This window comes from Lithobates pipiens, unplaced genomic scaffold (assembly GCF_037356315.1).
Source record: "Lithobates pipiens isolate NorthernLeopardFrog02 unplaced genomic scaffold, aLitPip1_a1.2 Scaffold_8, whole genome shotgun sequence".
In the NCBI taxonomy this organism is placed as follows: domain Eukaryota; kingdom Metazoa; phylum Chordata; class Amphibia; order Anura; family Ranidae; genus Lithobates; species Lithobates pipiens.
Window position 1 is genome coordinate 220395746 of NW_027507903.1, and position 27877 is coordinate 220423622.

General features: G+C 42.0%; 1 protein-coding gene across 2 annotated transcripts in view; it reads left to right on the forward strand.

Annotated features, from left to right (window-relative positions):
* CNTN1 (contactin 1) overlaps positions 1 to 27877 on the forward strand; it is a 261330-nt gene that overhangs the window by 193651 nt on the left and 39802 nt on the right. For both annotated transcript variants that reach the window (XM_077472309.1, XM_077472310.1), the window contains 3 exons: positions 5689 to 5864; positions 24808 to 24928; positions 27020 to 27208. In XM_077472309.1, the coding sequence (XP_077328435.1) occupies positions 5689 to 5864; positions 24808 to 24928; positions 27020 to 27208 (486 nt within the window). The remainder of the gene's footprint in view (positions 1 to 5688; positions 5865 to 24807; positions 24929 to 27019; positions 27209 to 27877) is intronic.

The window sequence follows — 27877 nt, forward strand, 5'->3', positions numbered from 1 at the left end:
ACCACTACTGTTGCTTCTACCACTACTACTGCTTTTTATTTACTTAGCACTAACATATTGTCAATACCAACAATTTTCTGCAGGCATACATTGTGGATGTAATTAGGTTTGCTTCTTATAAGTGCTGGATGTATGAATTCTTCATATGTTAGCAGGGACTAGGTAATTAAAGCAATGCTCCTTAACCACGGTACCATCAGTGTTCCCCAGTACCATCAGGGTGCCATGATTATGGGATCCATTTTGCCCTAGATAAACGTCATGAGTTGCCATGTTGTGAATAGGCTGGCCCCCCCCAACCGCACCATGGCTCTAGGATCAGGACACATAGCTGGCTCTCCTGTACCATAACAGTGCATGAGTCAGATGTAAGGCATGTGGCAGGCAGGGCGAGGGGTGCCTTCAGTATTCAGGAGAAGATGAAAAACCGCCTCCTCCAGACCTTGTCCACCTCTGCCTTCTGCTACACCAAAAAAGGCAAGGCTCTGGTGTGAGAGGTGACTGTGTGATTAGCAGGCTCTTTTGATGGGGGTCTGTGGGACTTGAGTGCTGTGTGTTGGAGAGATTGTTTTATTAGGGGGCCCATGATGATGGGGATGCTCAGATGTGATTGGTGGACCCTGATGTGATGGGGGGGGGAACTCTGACATGAAATGGTGATTTTGACGTGAAGGGGAGCTTCTGATGTGAAATCAGCTTCATCAAGACATTATGTTCATTGTCCCAGTGGCAGGTTTCCCATTGATACATAAGTTTTTTTACATTTTAGACTAGGGTACTTCGAGATTTTGCATACTTTTAAAAGTACAGCAACTGAAAAAAATTTGAGAAGCACTGAATAAAAGTATAATGGGCAAAATTATAAACGCAACACTTTTGTGTTTGCCCCTATTTATCATGAGCTGAACATAAAGATCTATGACTTTTTCTATGTACACAAAAGACCTATTTCTCTCAAATATTGTTCACAAATCTGTCTAAATCTGTGTTAGTGAGCACTTCTCCTTTGCCAAGATAATCCATCCACCTCACAGGTGGGGCATATCCAGATGCTGATTAAACAGCATGATTATTGCACAGGTGTGCCTTAGGCTGGCCACAATAAAAGGCCATTCTAAAATGTGCAGTTTTACCATGTATTGGTGGGGGTCCGGGGGGGGGGTCGGAAAACCAGTCAGTATCTGGTGTGATCACCATTTGCCTCATGCAGTGCAGCACATCTCCTCCGCATAGAGTTGATCAGATTGTGGATTGTGGCCTGTGGAATGTTGGTCCATTCCTCTTCAATGGCTGTTTTATCACACAGCACAATGTCACAGATGTTGTAAGTTTTGAGGGAGCATGCAATTGGCATGCTGACTGCAGAAATGTCCACCAGAGCTGTTGCCCTTGAATTGAATGTTAATTTTTCTGCCATAAGCCATCTCCAAAAACATTTCAGAGAATTTGGCAGTACATCCAACCGGCCTCACAACCGCAGACCACCTGTAACCACACCAGCCCAGGACCTCCACATCCAGCATCTTCACCTCCAAAATCATCTGAGACAGCCACCTGGACAGCTGCTGCAACAATTGGTTTGCATAACCAAAAAATGTCTGCACAAACTGTCAGAAACCATCTCAGGGAAGCTCATCTGCATGCTCTTTGTCCTCATCGGGGTCTCAACCTGACTGCAGTTTGTCTTCGTAACTGACTTAAGTGAGCAAATGCTCACATTCAATGGCATCTGGCACTTTTGGAGATGTGTTCTCTTCATGGATGAATCACATTTTTCACTGTACAGGGCAGATGGCAGACAGCGTGTATGGCCTTGAGGGTGAGCAGTTTGCTGATGTCCACATGGTATATTGCGTGGCCCAAGGTGGTGGTGGGGTTATGGTATGGGCAGGCGTATGAGATCCTGAGGCCCATTGTTGTGCCATTCATCCACAACCATCGCCTCATGTTGCAGCATAATGCACAGCCCCATTTTTCAAGGATCTGTACACAATTAATGGAAGCTGAAAACATCCCAGTTCTTGCATGGCCAGAATACTCACCGGACATGTCACCCACTGAGCATGTTTGGGATGCTCTGGATCAGCGTATTTGACAGTGTTTTCCAGTTCCTGACAATATTAGGCAAATTCACACAGCCATTGAAGAAGAATGGACCAATATTCCACAGGCCACAATCAACAACCTGATCAACTCTATGTGAAGGAGATGTGCTGCACTGCGTAAGGCAAATGGTTACTGACTTAGATACTGACTTGGTTTTTGGACCCCCCCTCCCCCCAATACAGTAAAAATGCACATTTTAGAATGGCCTTTTATTGTGGCCAGCCTAAGGCACACCTGTGCAATAATCATGCTGTCTAATCAGCATCTTGATATGCCACACCTGTGAGGTGGATGGATTATCTCGGCAAAGGAGACGTGCTCACTAACACAGATTTAGACAGATTTGTGAACAATATTTGAGAGAGATAGGCCTTTTGTGTACATAGAAAAAGTAATAGATCTTTGCATTCAGTCCCCCAGTATAGATTTCTATCATCCCCCGAAAACTCCACTTTCTCTCTAATTCCCCCCAGTACAGATCTCTCTCCCTCCCCACTCCCCCAGTACATAGCTTTCTCTCTCTACCAGTACAGATATTTCCCCGTCCCCACCCCATCCCCCATTACAGATCTCTCTCCCCCTAAAATACCCTTAGTACAAATCTACCTCCCCTCCCCCAAATCATTTCAACTGGTACAAAGCTGTCCCCTACCTCAATTCCCACCCCCTACATTGATTCACCCCTTCCTAAAGTCCACTCAGCAGACCTCAGATCAGTGCAGGTCTTAGCTAGCAGAAGTCCCATGCTTCTGTCATGTGAGACTGCACATCATAGCTGAGATCCCTGTACTGTATAGGATGTCTTAGCCCTTGTACACACGGTCGGAATGTTTCCTATCGGATCGTTTTGTCGGATATTTCCCGACTGTGTGTGGTCTGCATCGGACTGTTTCCGTGGGAATATCTGACGGACCAACTTTTCCAACTTGCCGGTAAAATTTTCCGACAAAATGCTCCGATCGGACATACTCCGATCATGTGTAGCTTACTCCGACGGACAAGGTGCTACGCATGCTCACAATCAAATTCGGACACGGAAGCGCTCGCTCAGGTAAAACTACTGCTCGTAACGAACTTCCTTTTTCTAGTGCCGCCGTACACGGCTTACTTCACCGCGTTCTTGGCTTCTGGAAATTCTGACAACTGAGTCTGACCGTGTGTATGCAACATCACTTCCGGACCTCTTCCGGACTAAATCCGTCTGAATTAATCCGACGGATTTGGTTGCCGGAATCTCCGACCGTGTGTACGGGGGCTAACAGGGAAACATGCATTAATTCAGATGAGATGTGGAACACGTTCCTTGGTTGTCCTGAAGTGTACTGTGCATTGACAATGAATGTAATTACCTATGCACAATTTGTAGTGCTGATTTACAAAAAATGAAGGAATTAATGAACAGAAGAGAAAAGGGTAACAATATTAACTAGCTAGAGTCTTTGCCTAAAACCAATCATGTTTGCTGTGGCCAGCAGCCTGACAATTATTTCAGTTTTGCATGCTCCTGTTTCTGAAGATCATCCCATAACGTCTTGAAAGTTAGAAGTGACAACTGACAATGCCGAAATGTCTAGTGCTGCCCAAGAGATCCAATGCTGTCCATTTTTACACCCTCATGTTCAGTGATCACTCATTCAGCACAGACTCATTAAATTACTTTTTTAGACGTCCTAATTCATCTACAATTACTTTTCTTTTGTTACTTTCTGTGAATTTGCCTCGAAATGAAATAATGCAGAAGGTTCCAAGAGGTGATTGAAATAGACAACAATTCATTTTACTTGAGGTTATTATTGAAGTAACATTACACAAGTTATTTTTTAACAAAGAATAACATACGTGCTTACAGCAGTTGCAACTGTTTTCTACATTTTTACATAATTCATCAATTTCAGGAGTATATACTGTGAGGTGTGAAAAGATCTTCCCCACTTCCATTCTGCCAAATGGTGTTTTCTTTGTCAGTAAAGCCTGATTCACACCTATGCATTTTTAGTGCTTTTTGCAATTTGCAGGTTTGGACTACAGTCCATTTACCATGGTTTCCTATGGAACACGTTCTGTAGTGCAAATCCGCAAACTGCAAAAAGCACTAAAACTGCACAGGTGTTAATCCAGCCTTAGAAAACCATCACTTTGCCAGCACATTTAGGTTCCCTCAGTCGTATGGCTATTTTTTCCTTGTCTCCCCTGTTATTATAGTGCACCTCACAGACCTACATTATGCTTAGCTATATGTATTCCTGGGCACAATGAAGCAGATTGTTATCATTACATTAATAAAAAAAAAATTGTCCAATCAGAAGCAAGCTGTTTAAGTTTGTTTCTTGTGGACATCAGGAGAATTTAGATGCTGTTGCAGTAGAAGTTATTGATCTTGTGTTTCTATGAGGTGAATTACAGTTTTATGGTGCTCATAATCAGTAGACTAAGGCCCCATTCACACCTGAACGTAGCGGTTTCAGGCAGCAAGTCACACGATTTTGTGCAATTCCATAACTAGTTTGAGCTTCAGGCATTTTGGAGATTCTGGCTTCAGGTGTTTTAGTGGAGATGTGAACCATCTCCTTAGAGACTAATTGATTTTTTCCCCTCCAGCGTTTTGTAGCTTCAGGGTTCAAGCAAAACACTTGGGTGTGAATGGGGCCTGAGAGCCAATGTATATACTGACAGAGGTGCTCTAATCCTAACTAAAAATGAAGAGGTAATTGGGGGGAAAGAAAGGGAGAGCTTTGCAACCCTCACTGTGCACATACTATGGAGAAGTCCAGAAAAAGCCATTACTGCCCCCAACATACTAAAGAGCAGAGAAGAGAAAACATCAGGACCAGGGCCTAGAGACCAGCGCCCCCAACATACTAAAGAGCAGAGAAGAGAAAACATCAGGACCAGGGCCTAGAGACCAGCGCCCCCAACATACTAAAGAGCAGAGAAGAGAAAACATCAGGACCAGGGCCTAGAGACCAAGGCCCCCAACATACTAAAGAGCAGAGAAGAGAAAACATCAGGACCAGGGCCTAGAGACCAGGGCCCCCCAACATACTAAAGAGCAGAGAAGAGAAAACATCAGGACCAGGGCCCCAACATACTAAAGAGCAGAGAAGAGAAAACATCAGGACCAGGGCCTAGAGACCAGGGCCCCCAACATACTAAAGAGCAGAGAAGAGAAAACATCAGGACCAGGGCCTAGAGACCAGGGCCCCCCAACATACTAAAGAGAAGAGAAAACATCAGGACCAGGGCCTAGAGACCAAGGCCCCCAACATACTAAAGAGCAGAGAAGAGAAAACATCAGGACCAGGGCCCCCAACATACTAAAGAGCAGAGAAGAGAAAACATCAGGACCAGGGCCTAGAGACCAAGGCCCCCAACATACTAAAGAGCAGAGAAGAGAAAACAGCACCATGGCCTAGAGATTTTTTCCATGCCCTTGTGCCTTTTATTGATATTATATTTGTTTTATCTGTTATTTACTCAGATATGGATTTTATGATGGCTTTCTTTTTGACTGAATGACCATCATTATTCTATTGTATGACTAAAGGGTTTTGATGATTCTGCTTGTATTTTATATCCCCTCAGCTGCCACAAAGATCACTCTTGCACCATACAATGCTGATGTGACTGTTGGGGAGAATGCATCCATGCAGTGCCATGCATCTCATGATCCTGCTCTGGACCTCACTTTTATCTGGTTTCTAAATGGCTTTGTGATTGAATTTGATGATGACAGCAACCACTACGAAAGACATATAAGGGTAGGTTGACTGACGGTATAATTCAGTATTGGTTTGGGGTAAATAGGACCCAACAATGTGTTACAAATGCCAAAATTAAGATCAGCAATAGTATTATATGTTATAAAAACCAGCATGTTACACTATGTATTGTGGGCGATTAGCTTAAAGTAGAGAGTCCTCAGAGAGGTAATCCATCCATGGGCAAGGTTAAGGGCTTTCTACCCATGTTTATTTGATCAGCAAATACAGAAACAAAAAAGGATTCCCACACAGGGGTATAAAACATAGAGAGTGATTTACTAAAGGCAAATATACTGTGTACTACAAGTGCAGTTGCTCTAGATCTGAGGGGGAAGCTCTGCTGATTTCTATCATCCAACCATGTGCAAGCAAAATTTCAGTTTTTTATTTTCCTTGCATGTCCCCCACACAGATCTAGAGAAACTGCACTTGCAGTGCACTTGAAGTACACTCGCGGGGTGTACTTGCAGTGTACAGACTATTACCTTTAGTAAATCAACCCCATAGTCCCAAAGCAAAAGTCCATCAAACAAAATGTAAGCCTCCTGGCTAATAAATAGACCTCACTGAGTCTACTTCAGTCCTGCAGTCATGCTCCCTCACAGCCTGCTTCCTTCTCTCTCAGCACCACCACTGATTACACTCAGGTAAGTCAAAATTATACCCCAGGTGGAGGAGCAAGGTGTGGCCAGTGCTTAACCCCTTGCTGCCTACAGTCACTGTCACTTATCTTAAGAACCTTGAGATCCTGTGTGACAGATACGCAGCCTATCACTAACAGGAGCAGCCTGTCACAGTACACACAATCCTTCCTCCATTTTTTTTTAAATATAGGAAGACAGTCAAATCTAGGCTTGGATATATAATTGAAGCCAAATATATTGTATAGGTTTAGGCTTGAGGACCACCATAGGATCTTGTGCTATAGTTAATAGCCAAATGTGTTATTGGTATTAGTGTTTGTCTTCCTAATAAACCCCAAAATTGCCCACTGTAAGGCTGGATTCACACCTATGCATTTTTAGTGCTTTTTGCATTTTTTCAGATTTGCACTACAGAACGTGTTCCATAGGAAACCATGTTAAATGGAATGTAGTGCAAATTTGCAAAATGCAAAAAGCACTAAAAATGCATAGGTGTGAATCCAGCCTAAGAGTCAGTTCACACCAGATGCAGTTTAGTGCAGTTTGTGCTCTTTTTTCTGCACAAAAAATGCATGCACAGTGTTTTTCATGTATTCCATTGGCTCACACCAATGCAGTCAGTTTCCGGTGCAGAAACTGACTGGAACTGACTGCCCCGGTGTGAACTAGAGCCATTGGCACACATGAAAAACTCTGTTCATGCATTTTTACGGCCGGTTCACACCACAAAAATGCACTCCGGATACTTTCCATATCAGTTTTTGCTTACAGTTCATACCACACGCAGTTCCAACGCAGCTGTGTTTTTGATACAATTTGCTATTTTACAGTTCTGTGCAGAAAAAATTCAGCATGCTCTACTTTTTTTTCTGCACTGGAAACTGACCGGAAACTGACTGGAACTGACTGCACTGGTGTGAACTAGAGCCATTGGAATACATGGAAAACACTGTGCATGCATTTTTAGTGCAAACTAGCACTTGTGCAGAAAAAAAGCTCACGGAACTGTATCTGATGTGAACTAGCACTCAAAAAAAAGATGATTTGTGTTAACGCTAAAGGATAGGGATGCAGTGGTGCATACAGACATCCAGCACCAATCTATATCTTATCACTGACAAGTACCTGCAGCTACATGACAGATTTAATATTGTCACCCACTCAAGATACTGCAAGATTGTTGTGGACTGGATTCTATATGCTATTGCATTTTTATGTCTTCATCTCTATTATAAACAATTCTCAAGGCAAGCATACATGTCCAGAATTCCAAATTCCAAATTGACGTATCACAAAAAAAAAAATTTCTATAAAGTCAGGGAAGTCAGGTCAAGTTTTAACATTGGAATACCAAAGGGCTCATGACACTATTGCTTTTGAACTCTCACTACAATTTTATCCAGGTTGGATCTTCTGCTGACTGTCCACCACGATTAGAAAAAGAAATACACCAGCTAATGGTCTCTGATTTGTATCTCTGCGTGTCATGCTATTCTTATGTATTTTTTTTTTTAAAACAATACAATAGGGATGATTTACTATTTGTGAATGAGGCTTTTTATCTTCTCAGATGGTAAAGCTGCCCATTCTTCTTGGCAAAAAGCCCCCAGTTCCTGGAAATTCTTGGGCTGTCTTGCATGAACTGCACGTTTGAGATCTCCCCAGAGTGGCTCAATGATATTGAGGTCAAGAGACTGAGATAGTCACTCCAGAACCTTCACTTTATTCTGCTGTAGCCAATGACAGGTCAACTTGGCCTTGTGTTTTGGATCATTGTCATGTTGGAATGTCCAAGTATGTCCCATTCGCAGCTTCCAGGCTGATGAATGCAAATGTTCCTCCAGTATTATTTGATAACATACTGCATTCATCTTGCCATCAATTTTGACCAAATTTCCTGTACCTTTGTAGCTCACACATCCCCAAAACATCAGTGATTCACCTCCATGTTTCACAGTAGGAATGGAGTCCCTTTCATCATAGGCCTTGTTGACTACTCTCCAAAAGTAGCATTTATGGTTGTGGCCAAAAAGCTCAATTTTGATCTCATCACTCCAAATGACTTTGTGCCAAAAGGTTTGAGGCTCGTCTCGGTGCTGCTTGGCGTATTGTAAGCGGCATATTTTGGGAGACAACAGGAAGTGAGAGGAAATATACCCCTAGGAAGGGAAATTCACTCCTGTAAGAGTTAATATGGGAAAAACGTGTCTCCACTGATGCTTTGTCACCAAGGCTTGTTTCCACAACAACCCTAAATTTTCTAAATCCAATTGTCTTCGGAACAGAAAGTGAGGTGAAATCTTCTGAACAGGGGCACAGACAGCAAAACAAACGTTAACCCTTCCATGTGCTATCCAAAAGCTTAAAAATATTTTTTTGGGCTGGAGCTACACTTAAAAAAAATTCTGACTTACAAACAGATTCAACTTAAGAACAAACCTACAGACCCTATCTTGTTTGTAACCCGGGGACCGCCTGTAATGGCTGTTTTCTAGCGACTCGATCATGCATCCCATCTTTCTTCAAGTGTCTCCTGATTGTGCATCTTGAAACAGGCACACCACATGTTTTCAGAGAGTAGTAATAGATCAAAAAGAAAAATAAATACCGCGCTAAACCTAAATCTACACTAGTACAACTAAAAATCACTGCAGCTCAGTTTTACAGGATACACGTAAACACAATAAGATAATAAAAGAAAAAAGCCACACACATACATAAATACTGTAAATACAATTTTATATAAACACCTATGAGTGATTAATTGATTCCAATAGTAGTGAAAAAAAAGTTGATCTACCCCTCTAATAAATCAAACATGCCATGATTTATAAAAAGAATTATAAATAACAAGTGTTAATAATGAAATTCGAAAAATCCCAGTGAAGTCATAAAAAAGTCCAATAAATGAAAAATAGTCCAGTGAAAACTTAATAAATACCTAAATTTCATAAGAATTCATGGAAAAATAAAAAATATTAGATTAATAGTAGCAATAAATATGAAATGTAAAAAATATATATTAGTCATAATAAAAAAAAATGGTGATAATGAGTGTAATAATAATGTAAAAAAAAAAAAATATGGTGGGTCTTCTTTCCATTTCCTTGGAATCCTGAGTACTGCTTTTCTGCTTCACGTGCTGCTGTTGATGGCCCCGGCCTGTTTCATTCAATAAGGGAGCCTACTGTGATCATGGTCTGAGGAGGTGCTGTGAAGATTGACTATGGGCATGAAATCGCTTGCCTTTTGGTAAGCGCATATTTTGTGTGGTGGTGGTCATGATCCTTGGTGTGTTTTAGTTGCACAGAAGATTGAACACTTTGTATTTTTTATTTTTACATTATTATTATTACACTCATATTATCACCATTTTTTAATTATTATCACTAATATATATTTTTTACATTTCAGTGGGTTTAGTGTAGTTTGTGGCATATATTGTGGTGTCGGTGCGGCCCAATTCAAGAAAGGCCAGTGTATCGGGGTCACAAACTGATGTAAGCAACAACAACTAAGTTAGTATTGCAATAGGCGACAAAGTCGTCAGCCTGGGATTGAGTGCCATCCCAGATGATGACAAAATAAATTATGTGTTGGGATTGTTGTGCCAAATGGCACGCTGTTCACAGAGGCCCATGGTTAGACATAGCTGGGGGCAAAATGTGCCCCCATAGCTGTGCGTTGAATCTGTAAGTAGTACTGATTCTCAAAATGAAAATAATTGTGAGTTAAACAAAATTGTGTGAATTCCAAAATGAGTTGGGCTTGCCTAGGGTTTATTAGGGGATTTTGAAGAAGGAAATGTTGCACTGCCTCAAGCCCAGTGTCATGGGAAATGGATGCATACAGTGAGCAGACATCAAGGGACAGCCACCACAAATAGGTTGGTTCCCGGATAAAAGTATGGTGTCTTGATAATCGTCTTGTTTGAGAAAGGTGGCCTCCGATTTATTAACGATCCCTTTTTGGGCGGCCCTATCGACCAACTTTTTAGTTTTGGAACTGTATTGGGGTAGTGGGTTACGGGGAAGTTTAATGTAGGTATTAGAGTCAGACAGGAGTCTATGGGTGTCTCTTAATTATGCATCTCTATCTTGGACAACAATCTCTCCTTCCTTGTCAGCTGGTTTTATAATGATATTGGTATTGTTAGTAAAAGCCTTGAGAGATGATCTTTTGGATGGGAAGACATTGTGATAGAACATAGCGTTGGAGGTCTGTTGGCACATGCGCTTGATATCATAAAAGACGACCTGATAAAAACTCTGAATGTATGGTCCTTTTACATGGGTGGGATTAAAAACGAATTTAGGTCGAAATGCGATATGTTGTATTGGTGGAGAAGTGGGGAGATGTTGTGTTAGATATGTGGTGTATGCATCATCATCATCAGTATACAGGTCCTCTAATAGGGCCAAGCAGGACGCGTCCAGAGTGGGATGAATAGCTGAATCCTCTAGGGTGTTATCAGGTTCAGAATCCTTGGTAAGGCTATTTTTGGCATATTGAATACTGTGGAATCTTTTTATCGCAAGGTTCTGAACGAATTTGTTAAGGTCTACAAATAGAACGATGGAGTTGGGACAGGCTGAGGGAGCAAAGCTCAGACCTTTGCTCAAAAGGGCTGTGTCCTCAGAGCTGAGTGTGTATTTGGACAGTGATACATTTTTACAGTTTGGGTAGTTTGCCCTTTCTCTTTGTGTCCTCTTATAACCCCACCCCGTCTGCCTTTTCGTTGAGCTTTTTTTAAGGGCAGGTTGGGGGGGTTTTAGTGATAGGTGTATTATCCATTACGCCAGTAGTAGATGGGTTTCCTAATATAATTGTAGGGGTAGGGCCCCCTGTGGATCCTACTCCGTGTTGTATAGGAGTGGGGGTTTGAGTTGTTGGAATCTCAAGTGGAGGCACAGAGAGATTGCAAGAGATGACTGGGATTTGTGGAGAAGTCTCAGTAGGAGCCGAGGAAGCTTGGGTAGTGGGTAGTGGTGGTACGAGCATGTTTATGAGTTCTGGTTTGGGTTGGAGCGAGTGGGGATTGGATAGTGTATGGTTAGCAGATTCAGAGGAAGATGATTTAGGCATCTGTGCAGATATGTGATGGGGCTGTGAGACTGTGGTCTAGTAGCTCTAGGAGGTAGAGTGTAGGAACCTGATGTAGGATTGTGAAATGGCCTCGGTGGTCATTTGTGGGCATATTCTGTAGACCAATTGGGGTGATGAGGTGGGGGAAGTAAAGGGGGTATATAGTTGCATGTTTTATCTTTCCAATTGAAGACTTTAGTTAAGTATAGTCATCAACATCTTTTCTAATTTTATTTATTTTACCTGAATTAGGGAATCCTCATCTTTTTTCTTTTTCTTTTTAAGGATATTATACTAAGTGGTAGGAAGATGGTCAGTTTGGGCTTGACTTTATCAACTAATGTAACTAATTTATCTTCTTTTTTGTCGTAAAATCTCTATCCATTTTTGTGAACGAAATTCCGACACATATTCCCATTCTTTTTGTCGTGAGGAAGGAGCATCTGTGTTTAATCCTTAGGCCCCTAGGGGGGATTTTGGATTGTAGGAACAACATATCCCACCACTGGTGTTTGATGAATATGATTGTGTCCTCAAATTTCCTAAACAGAGCACATACAGTAGTCTTCCAAAAGCCGCGTACACACGGGCGGACTGTATGGCCTACTTAGTCCGTCATACAATCCGACGGACAGTCCGTCATACTTTCGAATGAACGGACTTGACCACACACGGATGCACAAACAGTCCGTCGAAAGCTTGCGCGATGACGTGTACAGCACGTACGACGGGACTAGAAATAGGAAGTCCAATACACAGCAATGCACCCTTCCGCCGTGTAAATCCTTTCTGAGCATGCGCCATTCTTAGTCCGTCGAACTAGCCTACTCACGAGCGGATTGTCCGCTGAAACCAAAGTATGACGGACAGAATTTCGAAAAATCCGAAATACTTAGTACGCCAGACTGCACGCTGAAAAAGTCCGCTGAAGCCCACACACGAGCGGACTGTCCGCTGAAATGTGTTTCGACGGACTAAGTAGGCCATACAGTCCGCCCGTATGTACGCGGCAATAGGATGACTGCATTATAAAGGCATGGGTGTTCTAGGAAAAAGGTGCTGATGCTGGTCTGCTGTGACTTGCAGTCCCCTGTACTGCCCTTTCTCGTTCCATAAATACCTCAAAAAAAAAAACTGCTCCATATGCCTGATGAATGAGCATGCATGCTCCGAACGTGATCTCGACCACGCCCCTCATCAGTGTGGACCTGCCTGCCGTCTGATCTACACCAGCCCCGGAGCCTCGGAAACCACCGGAACCACCAGGTACTACAAGATCTCTGCTGCCCAGCTGGACGCACCGGACATCCTAGGAGTCTAATCCTCCAAAATGCTTGTTTTAACTACTCAAATGTGAGTTTTATGTGGTCATATTAAACTTGGAAATTTTATACTAAGACCCCTTTCACACAGAGGGCGTTTTGCAGACGCTATAGCGTTAGAAATAGCGCCTGCAATCCGCCCTCAAACTGCTGCTCCATTCATTCCAGTGTGATAGCCCGAGGGCTTTCACACTGGAGCATTGCACTGGCAGGACGTCAGGAAAAGTCATGGCAGCAGCTTCTTTGGAGCGGTGAAAGAGCGGTGTGTTTACCGCTCCTCCACTGCTGCTCCCCATTGAAATCAATGGGGAAGCTCTGCATTACCACCGGCAAAACGCAGCTATTGTGGCATATTGCAGGCGGTTTTAACCATTTCTCGCCCGCTAGCGGGGGTAAAAGCGCCCCACTAGTGGCCGAAAAGTGCTGCAAATCTGACGGTAAAATGCTGCCGACGCTATGGGTGCAGCAGTGTGAAAGGAGTCTAACATACAGCACTCAGAGTGGCACTGCTCTCTCTGTCCTGAAAGGGTGCAGCTGGAAGGATGGATGATGAGCTGCTGCAGGCACAAAGTCAGAATCTCTGTGCCACTGACTGTTAATAGGGAAATGGCTCTGACAGGCCAGCAAGCATGTGTAGTGCTGTGGCTTCCTTGTTCCCGGTGTCAATGGACGATGGATGGTAATGTCCACCTGGAGTTCAGGGTCACTGGAAATGTTTTGAGGGACCTTCCTCAGCTGACCTGAGGTAGATGGAGACGGAGGTGTTCACATTGCAGCAATAGCATTGCTTCTCATTGCGTCAAGACAAAAATGAACACTGCCTGCAGTGTTTGGCAGGCGTTGATGCTTCACAACCACCTCCATTCACTTATATTGAAACATACCGCAAGTGCATTGTAAATGCACTGTAACAGCGCCTATGGCATTTACCGTGCATTTAAAGTGCAGTTGTGAAATGTCAAACGTGATCATTCCCCATTTTGGCCTTGTACAAATAAACACACATCTCATAGGGCATTTAAGGAACATTGCCTGACGCAACATGAATGCTTGTGCAACGCAACTAAAGCATTCCTTAACGCTGTAGGTGCTTTAGTGCACATTAAGGTTGCAGTAGAAATCGATGCCTGTGTGAAAGAGCCTTAACTGGCCTTCTGGAGAGGAGTATCAGAGACATTTAAAGTATAGCTAAAGATAACACATTTTTATTCAGTTTTGGATTGATTGTCAAGGTTTTTGTTGCTGTATTTGCCCTGTTAATGAGATGCATGTTCTCTAATTGCCCTAATTGCCACAGGGAATGAAAATATATGTTTACTCAAAATTTTAATTTACCACCAGAACAGGAATTAAGGAGAAGTCTTTCAATGGAGACACTTGTTCCTGTGACAGCTGCCTAAAATAGGATTTATCTCACATTGGAAAAATATTATATCACTTCCTGTCGAGTCTACATGACACAAAGTAAAAAATAAGGGAAATCTTCCCAATGAGCTGCAGATGGGCGTAAAGCAGAAAAAAATCTGACAGTGGTTTTAATCCTCCCTTATCCAAAATAAAAAAAATAAAAAGTTTTTTCTTTAGGTATATTTTAACTACCAATTCAATTTAATTGTATTGCTTGTTTGGTAAATAATTGAATGTGTGCTGTATTAACACACAACATTTTTCTTTTTTTTTTCTTTAGTAACTTTTTTATTCCTGTAATTTGTTCCTCAGTTACATTGAGGCTTTTGACATCATGGACTAAATACTGTATGTGGTCAGAAACTGCTGATGCATTCCTGTATGTGTGCTTTGTAAGCCTTCTCTGTGCCACTAAGCTCATACAGCCTTCAGGAAAGGATGCCATCGTGACACCACAAACTACATGTTGGGAGGACTTCACGCTTTCACGGGGAAACTATGTTCATGTTCCCCTTTACTTCAAGCCAGTAATACTCCCTAGTGTGCAATACTGCTAAATGCTGGTTAGCCACTGGAGACATTTACAAGGTGGAACCATAATGTGGTAAAACCTATCATATTAAAGTTATTTTTGGAAACCGCAGCTGCGATGCTTTTAACAGCGGCATTTCCAAAAATACATGCTTCTGTAATTGTTTGCATCACGTATTGGTTACATGGTATGACCTTCATATATCATAATCCATATAAATCAAATAAAACCATGTCTTAAATTGGCAGTACAAATGTACTGAATAGTTTATTAAAAACTGTAGCAATCCATAAAGAGTAAACTCATCTTTATTAACTAATAATAATTAGTTAATAGTTATTTTATTTTAAGTTAATGGTTCAAATGAAACCTGCAGTGCCGCTCTAAGCTGAGACAGATCTCCCCGCTGGTTGTAGTGAAGGGAGCTGGCGTCAGTGCGCCATTCAGAGGTGTAAGAGCATTATCAAAGAGAAGAAAAGGCACCTCTTACCAACCCAGTGCATTAGTATGTAGATGAATGTGGCCTCAGACAGTGCCACTCCAGGCATGCCCCCTGACATGTTTTACCCCGATCACCGGGACTTGGTCGGGGGGGGGGGAGTGACTGGAGCGCTGCTGGCTGAGGCCACATTCATCTACATACTAATGCACTCGGTTGGTGAGTGGTGCCTTTTTTTCTCTGATTAAGTTAATGGTTACCCTAAATTGTGCAAAAAGCTGCTCATAGCTTGCTGAAAGTTTTGCAAGTTTTGAAAGTTTTGTAAAGCTTGTTGTACACACTGTTAAAGTCCATTTGTACAAAACCTAAATACTACATGAACAGGCAGCAAAGTCCTTGGGAGCCCAAGAACACTCTGCCCAGTCCCAGGATGTACAACAAAAAAACAATACAATAGATCCAAATACTGTAGTTCTCTGCTCAACCTTAGGTATATTGTGCAAAAGATACAAGATGCAGGTAAACAGATGTAGTGCCTACCCTGATTTTCCAGGAGCCTGATGGTGACTTCCAGAGGTAGGGAGGGCTGTCATAATTCCTCAAGGTGCAGAGTACTGGGCATGGTGGGTGATGATCAAGAAAGAAAGTTGGGTGCCAGTCACGTTCATGCTTAACCCTGCTGACGGTATTCCCGAGTGTGGCTCGAGGTTAAATTTTAATACCATTAGCGGTAACCCCAAGCCACACTCAGGATTGCATTGCAGAATCCTGGTACAGCGTACTTACCTTGTCACTAGGATCCTGCAATGTCCCCCCACTGTGTCCTTCGCTGGACCATCCGTCCGATGCACTGTGTGCAGGGCTCCGTTCACTCCTTTCCATTCACTTACAGATTACATTACTGTATCAAATAATTTCACCCCCCTTTTATCCCTAGTGCTTTGTCCAGTGCCCTGCATGCACTTTTATATTATACAGTATATACTGTTCTTTCTGCCTGGAAACTTGAGATTGTCCATGGTATCCAAAAAGTGTCCCTTTACGTCAAAAGTGGTTTTAGATCAGCTAGAAAACAGCAATTTTAAATTATAACACTTGCAGAATTGCGTTATAGTGATTGGTGGGGAAATGAATTTTATTATTATTATTATTATTATATTATTATTTTTTGTAATTATTTATCGTTATTTATTATATTATAATTTATGATTTTGTGTTTCAAACTTTATCATACCCGGGATATCTACTAGACTCTTGTTTTGACAGATTTAAAGTGGTTGTAAACCCTTACAAACCACTTTGACCTACAGGTAAGCCTAGATTAAGGCTTACCTGTAGGTCCAAGAAATATCTCCTAAACCTATACGGTTTAGGAGATATTTGCCCGAAGACAGGCACCGCTGTCTATGGCGCATGCGCCGTAGACAGCGGCGCGCAGGCGCACTGAGCGCGACATTTCCAAAAACGGAGCTGCCGCGTGTGTCGGCTCCAGTGCGCATGCGCGGGAGTGACGTCATCGCGGCTCCGCCGAATGACAGCGGCGGAGCTGTGAGACCCCACCGAAAAGATGGATGCGCCAGACTACAGGGGACAGCGGTGACATCGCTGGCTCCTGTGTCAGGTAAGTGACACATAATGGGCTACTATGCGATGCATAGTAGTCCATTATGCTTTGCCTTTGCAGGGAATGAAAGAGGAAGTATACTCATCAGGGTTTACTTCCTCTTTAAGTGTGTTATTACTAAGAATTACAGGCCTTCAAAATAAAATGCCAAATTTCTATGCAAAACAATGTACCATTTAGAGATTCAAAAATCTGACATAATCATACCACCAGGGAGGTTACACAAGAAAGACAATTATTTCTTAAACAGGAAAAATGTGAGAGAGAGGGGATAGGGCACAGGACACCCTTAGTAATGATCAGCAAATAAGCAGATTGGCAGATGAGATAAGGTAGACAGCAGTACAGGAAAAAAAGCCATTAACCACTTCAACCAGGCGCTTAGACACCTTCCCACCCAAGCCAATTTTCAGCTTTCAGCGCTGTCGCAATTTGAATGACAATTGTGCGATCATGCTACACTTTACCCAAACAATTTTTTTATCATTTTGTTCCCACAAATAGAGCTTTCTTTTGGTGGTATTTGATCACCTCTGTGATTTTTATTTTTTGCGCAACAAATAAAAAAAGACTGCAAATTTTGAAAGAAAACAAGTTTTTCTTTGTTTCTGTAAATTTTTTTGTAAATAAGTAAGTTTCCTTCTTTAATGACGGGCACTATCGTTGCACTGATGGGCACCGATGAGGTGGCACCAATGAGGTGGCACTGATGAGGTGGCACTAATGGGCCCTGATGGGCACTGATAAGTGGCACTGATGGGTACTGTTAGGTGGCACCGATGGGCACTGATAGGAGGCACTGGTATGTGGCACTGATGGGCACTCATAGGTGGCACTGATGGGTACTCATAGGCGGCACTGATGGGTACTTATGGGTGGCACTGGTGGGTATTTATGGGTGGCACTGATAGGAGGCACAGATGGGCACTGATAGATGGGCACTAATAGGTGGCACTGATGGACACTGATGAGTGGCATTGATGGGTGACATTGCTGGGCATTTGTCACTGTATCTGTTACTTTATGATGCCAGTCAGTGCCCATTTGTGGGCACTGATTGGCACAGATTGGGCACATGTGGATGGGCATGTGGTACATACCTGGCCATCCACGTGTTGCCCACTTCCCTGGTGGTCCTGGCGGCTTCCTTGGTGGTCCAGTGGCGGCGTGGCAGCTGTTATCCTGAAGGACGTCATATGACGCCCAGTCAGGATAACTGAACCACCGTCCGGCTGTCATTTTGCTATAGGCCGGGCGGGAAGTGGTTAATCTGAACCAGCACATCTGTAATTTGTAGGATAGGCTGTCTCCTATAGTAACTGAGCTTTACTCAAAGCAGCATACTGAATTCTCTCTTGAAGCTCTCCCAGCCACCTCATGGATCCCTGGTCCGTGAAGAGTCACCTCTGGTGCTGCCTTAGAACTCCATCCCTCTCAGAAGGATTTTGCACACTTTTTCGAAGCAAGCTTTTCTCAACAGAAACTTGAACACTCGGATAGGCCTAGCAGCCAGCAGACCACCTGGATAGGCCTCCAGCTTCAAGCCTAGAAGCCAGGAGCTATTCCACACACCATCCACCCATGCCGCAGCTCTGGGCGGGAAGACTCAGATCACCTGACTTCTTTCCAATAAATAGCTTCTCTCAGCATTCATAGCAGCGAATCTGAATGGCTGAGAAAAGTATGTTTATCCATAACTTGAATGTACTGTAGCTCATCATACTAATGTCAAAGGCAACAGTACACCCTACCTACCCTACACTCCCATTCCATTTTTTTTTACATTTTGGTGTGGGGTTCCCCTTAATATCCATACCAGACCTGAAGGGCCTGGTATAGAATTTGGGGGGGACCCCCCACGCAATTTTTTATTTAGACACCCCACGCAATTTTTTATTTAAATTTTGGTTCGGGTTCCCCTTAATATTCATACCAGACACAGGGCCTGGTAATGGACTGTGGGGGAATCCCATGTTGTTTTTTTTCAATGACTTTTATGTGTATTTCAGGGACTGACAATTCATTATAGCAGTGAGTACTTTTAAATGTAAACACTTTTAAACCCAAACACTTTTTATGACAATAACTTGCATATAAGCCTATATATAAATTAGCACTTTTGATTATTCGTGTTCGTGTCTCATAGACTTTAACAATGTTCGGGGGTTTGAACAAATTTTTATTCCTGGCCGCATGTTCTGCTGTGAACCGATCCGAGGGGTGTTCGACTCATCCCTACTTAGAACTACATACTGTATATACAGTATACTAGACCTATAACAAAATAGTTGGAGCATGTCAATGGGATATTCATTAAGAATTTTTAGAATTGTACAAGCCAAGCCTTTATTTATTGCATTTTTGGATTTATTTTACATTTATTAATGACATAATTGTTGTAATTATTTATTTTTATTTTTATAGAATTAACTTCTAAGCAATTATATGGGGAACCCTTTAGCATGCATTGGTAATAGTCCATACAGTTTTGTGTTATCAGTGCATCTAATTATTGTCATATGTAATGTAATGCTGTCTTTGGGGATTCCACTTAAAGCTAGTTAGCTTTCTGCGTCACTTCTAGGTTCTTATTAGTTAATAAAGGTGAGTTTACTCTACATAGATTGCTACAGTTACTTTAGGTCTCTGTGCTGACTCCCTGATTAATGCCCTCCTTGCCCGGTCCGTGAGTTTTGGGGTGTGGCCGTCTCTTGGCAGGTTTGCTGTTGTGCCATGTTCTTTCCGTTTGGTTATGATATATTTTATGGTGCTCCTAGGGATCATCAAAGATTTGGATATTTTTTTATAACCTAATTCTGACTTGTACTTCTCAACAACATTGTTCCTTACTTGTTTGGAGAGTTCCTTGGTCTTCATGGCATTGTTAGTGTTAGCAGTGTTAGTGGTGCCTCTTGCTTAGGTGTTGCAGCCTCTGGGGCCTTTCAAAAAGGTGCATATGTGTAACGACAGATCATGTGACACTTAGATTGCACACAGGTGGATATCATTTCACCAATTATGTGAATTCTGAAGGTAATTGGTTGCACCAGAGCATTTTATGGGCTTCATAATAAAGGGGGTGAATACATACGCACAATACTCACATGCCAATTATAATTTTTTTATTTCTGAAAAATAGTTTTATGTGTTTCTTTTTCTAATTTTACTTCACCAACTTAGACTATTGTGTTCTGATCCATCACATTCAATTCAGATAAAAAAAAAAAACATTGAACTAAAGGCTGTAATGTAACAAAATAGTTAAAAAGCCAGGGGGGGGGGGGGGGGGGGGCGGGTGAATACTTTTGCAAGTCACTGTAACTTCGCCTGAATATGGGAAAACTTCTTATATACTCCCAGCTCCACCAATAATCCTCTCCAGCACGTGGAGGTATTAAGGGAGAAACTTCATAGTGCAGTATGTGAAAACAAGCATTTATTGAAAAAGTCTCAATGCACTTTCAGAAATTAAATGAAAGAAGATATTCAAACAAACACAGCTGCGGACCTCGTCCTGCAGGCTGGTGAGTGGTGATGTCACAGAATGTGAAAACTCTTTACACATGCAGTGCATTTGAGAAAGAGGTGTTGTGTTACCTCCTCACCACCTGTTTTAACCCCTTAAACCATGCACATGGGCTTCTGTGATTGCGGGATGCCCCCATTTGGTTTAATGGGTTATATTGGCAGGTAGTACTGCCTGCCGAACGTGACAGTAGGGATCATTTTTGCTGCGCCGCAATGTAAAAGTATCCTGGCTATGATGCAAAGCGGTGAGAGGTCGAATATTTGCTTTCGCCGACACCAAGGGGTTAAAGAAATAATAAATGCACATTATTATGGTAAAGAAACGTTTATTTACTAAGCATTTTCTTTTTTTATTGGGAGCCTGGAAAGCATTGCACCTTCAAGCAGCAGATTTTGGGTGCAACGTATGGCTCTTGCACAACCAAGCAGTTACACACTAACAGGAAGCATCAATGAACTACCACAGTACTCAACAACGTTGTGGTACTTCATTGAGAACTACAAGCTGACAGCTGCAAAGGCTGTTGGATGTTGTCGTTTTCCATTCACAGAACACTGTAAATGGATGATGCCACCTTCTTTTCAGATTATGACAGAGAGCAGGGGGAGAAGATCCCCTGCTTCCTGTCACAGCAGAGAGTTGGGCACTGCAGGGGCCGGTGGATTTGTAACATGTTATAGCCTGGATATGGGTTGTAGCATGTAATGTATTACAAAAGGTAAACGTATTCTTTAAGGGTGAGCAGTGTAAACAAGGCATTAGGGTGTGCATACCCTTTAATATACCCCAACTGTACTTAAGACCCCTTTCACACTGGGACGCTTTGCAGGCGCTACAGCTCTAAAAATAGCGCCTACAAAGCACCCTAAAACAGCCACTGCTGTGTTTCCAGTGTGAAAGCCCTGAGGGCTTTCACGCTGGAGCGGTGCTCTAGCAGGATGGTAAAAAAAAGTCCTGCTAGCAGCATCTTTGGAGTGGTGAAGTAGCGGTGTATACACTGCTCCTTCACCGCTCCTGCCCATTGAAATCAATGGGGCAGCGTGGCTATACCGCCGGCAAAAGCGCTGCTGCAGCAGTGCTTTGTGTTGGTTTTAACCCTTGTGTTGGTTTTAACCCTTTAAAACGCTGCTAAAACAATAGTAAAGCAGTGCTAAAAATAGCACTGTTTTACTGCCAATACAGCCCCCGCCCCAGTGTGAAAGGGGCCTAAAGGTTATTTTAAACAGGCTTCTTGCAGCTTGCTGAAAGCTTTGCAAATGTTTTTTAGTGGTGTACACACTTTAGAAGCCTGCATGTACAATGCCTAATTGCCTTCCCCACTCATCATGATTATATTTCATGTACTTTTTCTTACTGAAATGCATGAAATTGACTTTTATTTGTACATTTCTTCTAACTGCATCATGGCTGTTTAACAGCACATTTTAACACTAGAGCCAATCAGCTAAAAAATGCATATGCTTTTTATAAATCTTCAGAGTTGTTTTTACTGATTTCATAAGTGCTGTGGGCATATTTCGATGTGCTAGTTTCCTGCAGCAAAACGACCAAGGGCGCAACTACTTTGCAGCTATAATTGCCATGGTTTGTGCGCTGGATGCCAGAATCGTCTCTAATGACTTAACACATTGCTCAGCTCTTAAACATATGACTAATCAAAGCGCTGAAGGCCTGGCAGTTTTTGTAGTCTGGTATCTGTTCGTGTTTAGTTTTTTTTTGCTGGTGTTAATTAATATGTCTTAATTATCTGAGGTTACTTTAATTACTTTGACTTTGAAAATCACAAATTTAATTTCTAAACTGTAGTTTGTGAACATACTGAACATTAATTCAGAAGTGCCTAGTTATGGATTTTCAGAAAAGTGGGCAGATTATAATAGTGGTCTTGGTACAGTTGAAAAAATAAAAATAAATGTAAGTTTCTCTTAAAACTGGAACTCTGCACAAAAACATCAAAATTCTCACTAGTTGAAGTTAACTTGCGTATTTGTGATTCCCATTTTTAAATATGATTAAATCCTTTATGGTTTTCTTTCATCTGTTCTGCTCCCAGCTATCCATTCGTAAAGTAAAACCAAGCTATTTTAATCTTTTGAAGTGATACTGCCAATCCGTCCATTGGCTGCCACTCACCCAACAAATTAAATTCAAAATACTAACAATAACGTACAAAGCCCTCTACAACTCTGCCCGCAGCTACATCACTTGCTTATTTTTAAAATGCCAACCTAATTGTCCTCTTTAATCCTCCCAAGACCTCCTGCTCTCTAGCTCCCTCATCATCTCCTCCCATATCCGCCTCCAGGACTTCTCCCAAGCCTCTCCCATCATTTGGAATACCCTACCCCAATCTGTCAGACTATCTCCAAATCTATCTACTTTTAGGCGTTCCCTGAAAACGTTTGAAGAAGCCTAATCTGCCTCCACTTAAAGTGGGGTGCCCCCTAAAACAAAAAATGTAAAAGTCAGCAGCTACAAATACTGCAGCTGCTGACTTTTAATAATCAGACACTTACCTGTCCCAGGGTCCAGCGATGTGGGGGAACGAAACCCCCCCTCGTTTCCCACTCCGCTCGCGATGCTGGCATTCTTACTGTGGGCACCCGGCTGTGGCTTCACAGCCGGGCACCCACTGCGCAAGCGCGCGCAGCGCCGCGCGCCATGATACGCCGTCCAGTCATCTGGGACACATGACACATGACGCCAAGGGGAAGTGATGTCACCAGCTCGGGAGGCAGACTAATGAAGGAGGCAGACTACGAGGGACCCCCTACCAACAGGCATTTAGAGGTGAGTACATTTTTTTTTCCAATTATTTTATTTATTTATTTTTTATGAATTTTAAGCAATTTTTTTTTTTTTTTGGTGGCAACACCACTTTAACAACTGTTCTTTTATTTTCTTCATCAGCTCACCCCCCATAGTTATTACCCTTTCGTATCACTTGGCCTTCCCTCCTATATTGCAAGCTCCAATGAGCAGGGCCCTCTGATTCTTCCTGTATTGAATTATATTGTAATTGTACTGTCTTCCCTACTTTTGTAAAGCTCTGTGCAAATTGTCGGTGCTATATAAATCCTGTATAATAATAATGACAGCAAAAGCAAAAAATCAGTATAGAGATATATTGGGCAATCCATTGGGACTATTCATTAGTAAAATTCGCAAATGCTTGTGTCTGGCAAACAGAAGAAAATTGTTTAAGACATGGGCAAATTGGTTTGAATTTAAGAATAATACATTGTATTGTATCTTTCCCCTCTCTCTTTTTATATGAACACTTTCCCTCTGTTGTTCCCTCCCTTCTCCTTTGTATTCCTCTTCTTGAAGGGGAGACAAAGGGAATTAAAGGTGTTTGTTTACAGACATTGTAAGCTGTACCTATGCTCGAAACATGTTGATATTTCAATTATATTTGAATTATGGGATAACTTTGTGAGCTACAGGAAGATGCGATTCATTGTATTGTTTTTCTATTTGAAATAGCAAAAAGGGAAAGGATTAAAAAAGAGGAAGAAAAAAGGGAAAGGGAAGAGAAAAAAAACAACAAAAATAAGCAGAAGAAATATATGTCGGGTCACCCCTGGTACAGTGACTATTTCTAAATTCAATAATCATTCTTGTAAGCAATAGGCCCATGTTTAGTTATAAACCCTCAAATTTGCAAAATGCAGCTTAGTTTAGTATTTTCCTAATTCCTATATATGGAAGGATCTTTTCATCCAAGTAGTTTATAAGGAGTTAGGCTCGGTTCACACTGCAGCGATACGGGAACCCCGCACTGCGGGTTCCCTCATCGTATGTCTCCCGGTGGCAGTTCACGCTGCCCTATGCAACCTGCTGGGAGTGTCGATTGAAAGTTAATGACATCCTTAATCATTTTGCATATCGCAGTGCAAACAGCAAATTCGGACAGGAATCGATCGCATGGGTGTGAACACCCATGCGATCCGATTCTGCTGTGGACCAAAAAAAAGGGTCAGAATGTGATGCGAATTCAACCATACTATTTGTATGGCGGAAATTGCATTGCACAGAGATCGTATTTGATTTGTACTGCAGTGTGGTGCGAATCACATCGGACGCAGTGGGGACTGGCCCTTAAGATATGTTCCTTTAACACCAGTAAAGAAATATTGCAAGATGTAAGTCATATGAGGCCTAACTTTATGTATCATTAATATAGTATACAGGCAGGTGATCTGTGTTTTATTTTTAATTTCACCATGCTCAAAAGGGCGTATATGCAATGACATTGGTTTAGATTACTGAATTTAACAATTAACTATCTAAACATAGACAAAACTGTAGATGGCTTTCATTAACTAAAGTGCCTACAAACATTTTTTTTTTAACAGAGTGATGTTGGTAGTGAACTTATTATCAGAAATGCACAACTCAAGCATGCTGGAAGATATACTTGTATTGCGCAGACCATTGTGGACAACTCTTCTGCATCAGCTGACCTAGTAGTCAGAGGTAACCATTGTTATGTATAAGCATGTAAATAGTCCTTTTATTTGTGTATTTTTCAGAATTGAATTTCAAAGTGTATGTATAGCCATAACTTTTTTTTTAACGTTTTTGGTAGAAATGGGGTGGGTTAGATCGTCTGTCAGGCTTGTTTTGCTTTCTCTGTCCCTGCTGGGAGAATTCATCCTCTCTATTTGTCCTGGTAAATGTTGTAAAAGAAAGAGCTAGGAAATCCAGTGTTATAGATGTCAGAACACAAGGGGAGTGCAAATCTTGGAATAGGAAGACCCGTTACTGTGACAGCTGTGTAAGGGGGAAATTTTGGCCCAAATAACTTATTATTATTATTATTATTCAGGATTTATATAGCGCCAGCAATTTACGCAGCGCTTTACAATATAAAAGGGAGACAATACAGTTACAATACAATTAAATACAAGAGGATTAAGAGGACCCTGCTCAGAAGAGCTTACAATCTAAGAGGGTGGGGCAGGTGGTACAGAAGGTTATAATTGTTGGGAATGAGTTTATGGAAGTGGTAGGAGATTAGTTTGAGACGTGATAGGCTTCCCTGAATAGATGAGTTTTCAGGGATCGTCTGAAGGTAGCAAGAGTAGAGGATAGCCGGACCGGTGGAGGTAGTGAGTTCCAGAGGATTGGAGAGGCTCTGGAGAAATCCTGGAGACGAGTGTGGGAGGAGGAGACAAGAGAGCTTGAGAGTAGGAGGTCTTGAGAAGAACGGAGGGGACGGTTTGGGTGATATTTGGAGACAAGATTGGTGATGTAGCTCGGGGCAGAGTTGTGAATGGCTTTGTATGTGGTGGTTAGTATTTTGAATTTAATTCGCTGGGTGATTGGGAGCCAGTGTAGGGATTGGAGGAGAGGGTTGGCAGACACTGAGCGGTTGGTAAGGTGGATAAGTCTGGCAGCAGCATTCATGATAGACTGAAGAGGAGATAGCCTATGGAGAGGCAGGCCAATGAGAAGGGAGTTGCAATAGTCAAGGCGAGAGATAACAAGGGAGTGAATGAGGATCTTAGAGATGTTACGGAGGTGAAATCTACAAACTTTTGACAACGATTGGACTTGGGGCTGAAATGACAAGTCAGAGTCTAGGGTTACACCTAGTACCCTGGCGTGAGGGGAGGGCCTGATGGTTGCATTGTTGATTTTGATGGAAAAGTCATGGAGGGGGGCATGTGCAGGGGGGATTATTAATAGCTCAGTTTTAGAGAGGTTTAGTTTAAGGAAATGGTGTGACATCCACGCTGATATGTCAGTTAGCAGGTTAGTAATGCGAGAGGAGACTGAAGGAGTGAGGTGAGGAGTAGACAGATAGATTTGGGTGTCAGCATTAAACCTCCCTATGCAAATCTGAGTAACTCTGTATACCAGCAACATAAATATATTTAAATGCTTAAAGAGGAAGTAAAGCCTCAGCAATAAAAATAAAATAAAAATAAGCTCTGCAAGACAAGGGCATAATGAGCTCGTATGCATAGCATACGAGCTCATTATGAATTACTTATCTGAGATCGAAGCCCCCCCGAAGTCCTCGTTCTCCTCCTCCGACGCCAGCATCTATCCCAGAGTGACTTCCGGGTATCGCGGCTCAGGCATGTGACTGGCCGGAGCCACGATTATGTCACTCCCACGCATACGCACTGGTGCTGCCACTAACGGCATCGTCACACTCAGTGCGCCTGCGCCCAATGTCTACCGTGAATGCGTCGTAGACATCAGTGCAGCTAGTTCTGCAAATATCTCCTAAATCTTTTAGGTTTGGGAGATATTTTTTGCACCTACAGGTAAGACTTAATCTAGGCTTACCTGTAGGTTAAAGTGGTTGTAATGGGTTTACAACCACTTTAATGAGTAAGCAGTCAGTAAAATCTTTTACTTGTTTTACATTTTAAAGTGCGCTTTTTATTTGCTATAGTATAATAATAATTGTTTATTATTATTATGATTATTATTATTTTAAACACAAATATCAATTGTTAGAATTGTTTTTTTCATTCTTCGCAGCATTTACATTGCTATGTTAGATCTGCACTACTTACTGTTATACTAAAGTAATATAATTTTCTTTGCTAGGTCCTCCGGGTCCTCCTGGTGGTGTTAGAGCAGAAGAAATAAAAGACACAACTGTGAAACTTACATGGAGTAGTGGAACAGACAATCACCAGCCAATTTCTAAATATACTATTCAAGCTAGGAGTTCATTGACAGAAGAGATGAAGGCTAGAAATGCATTGTCAGATGAATGGAAGGATGTAAAGACAGGTTTGTAATGATGTGTTATGCTATATATATGTAACACTGCAGGATATCTAAGCACTTTAACATAGTATACCCTAGAGCCTCTGAAGTGTTTTCCTTAAATCAACACATCGCAGATTTCAAGGAGAAAATGGAGGAGGTGAAATTTGAATTGGGACATTATGAAGGAGAGGCAGGAATGCTACAGGTCAGCATTTAGGCACACAATAGAGTTTCATGAAGAAGACTAGGCTATCTGGAATTAGTACAGAGACAGCATGAAGAAGAAAGGAAGAGAGTGGGGACTGTGCACTATGAATAGAACAAAACAGAGGATGTTGTCAGAAATACCCTTACACTCTGAAATTAAGGTCAGCATTATTATTACTATTATTATTACACAGGGTTTATACAGTACCTAAAGTTTGCACAGCACTTTACATAGTGAGGACAGGCAGTACAGTTACAATTCAATTCAATATAGGTGAAATCAGAGGGCCCTGCTCATTAGAGCTTACAATCTAAAAGAGAGGATCAAATACAAAAGGTAATAACTGTGGGAAACAGAGCTTATGGAGGCTTCTCTAAAGAGATGGGTTTTCAGATATCACCTGAAGGTGTACAGGCATACCTCACTTTTAACTACACAATGGGGTTTATTTGCCAAAGCTGGAAAGTGCAAAATCAGGCTCA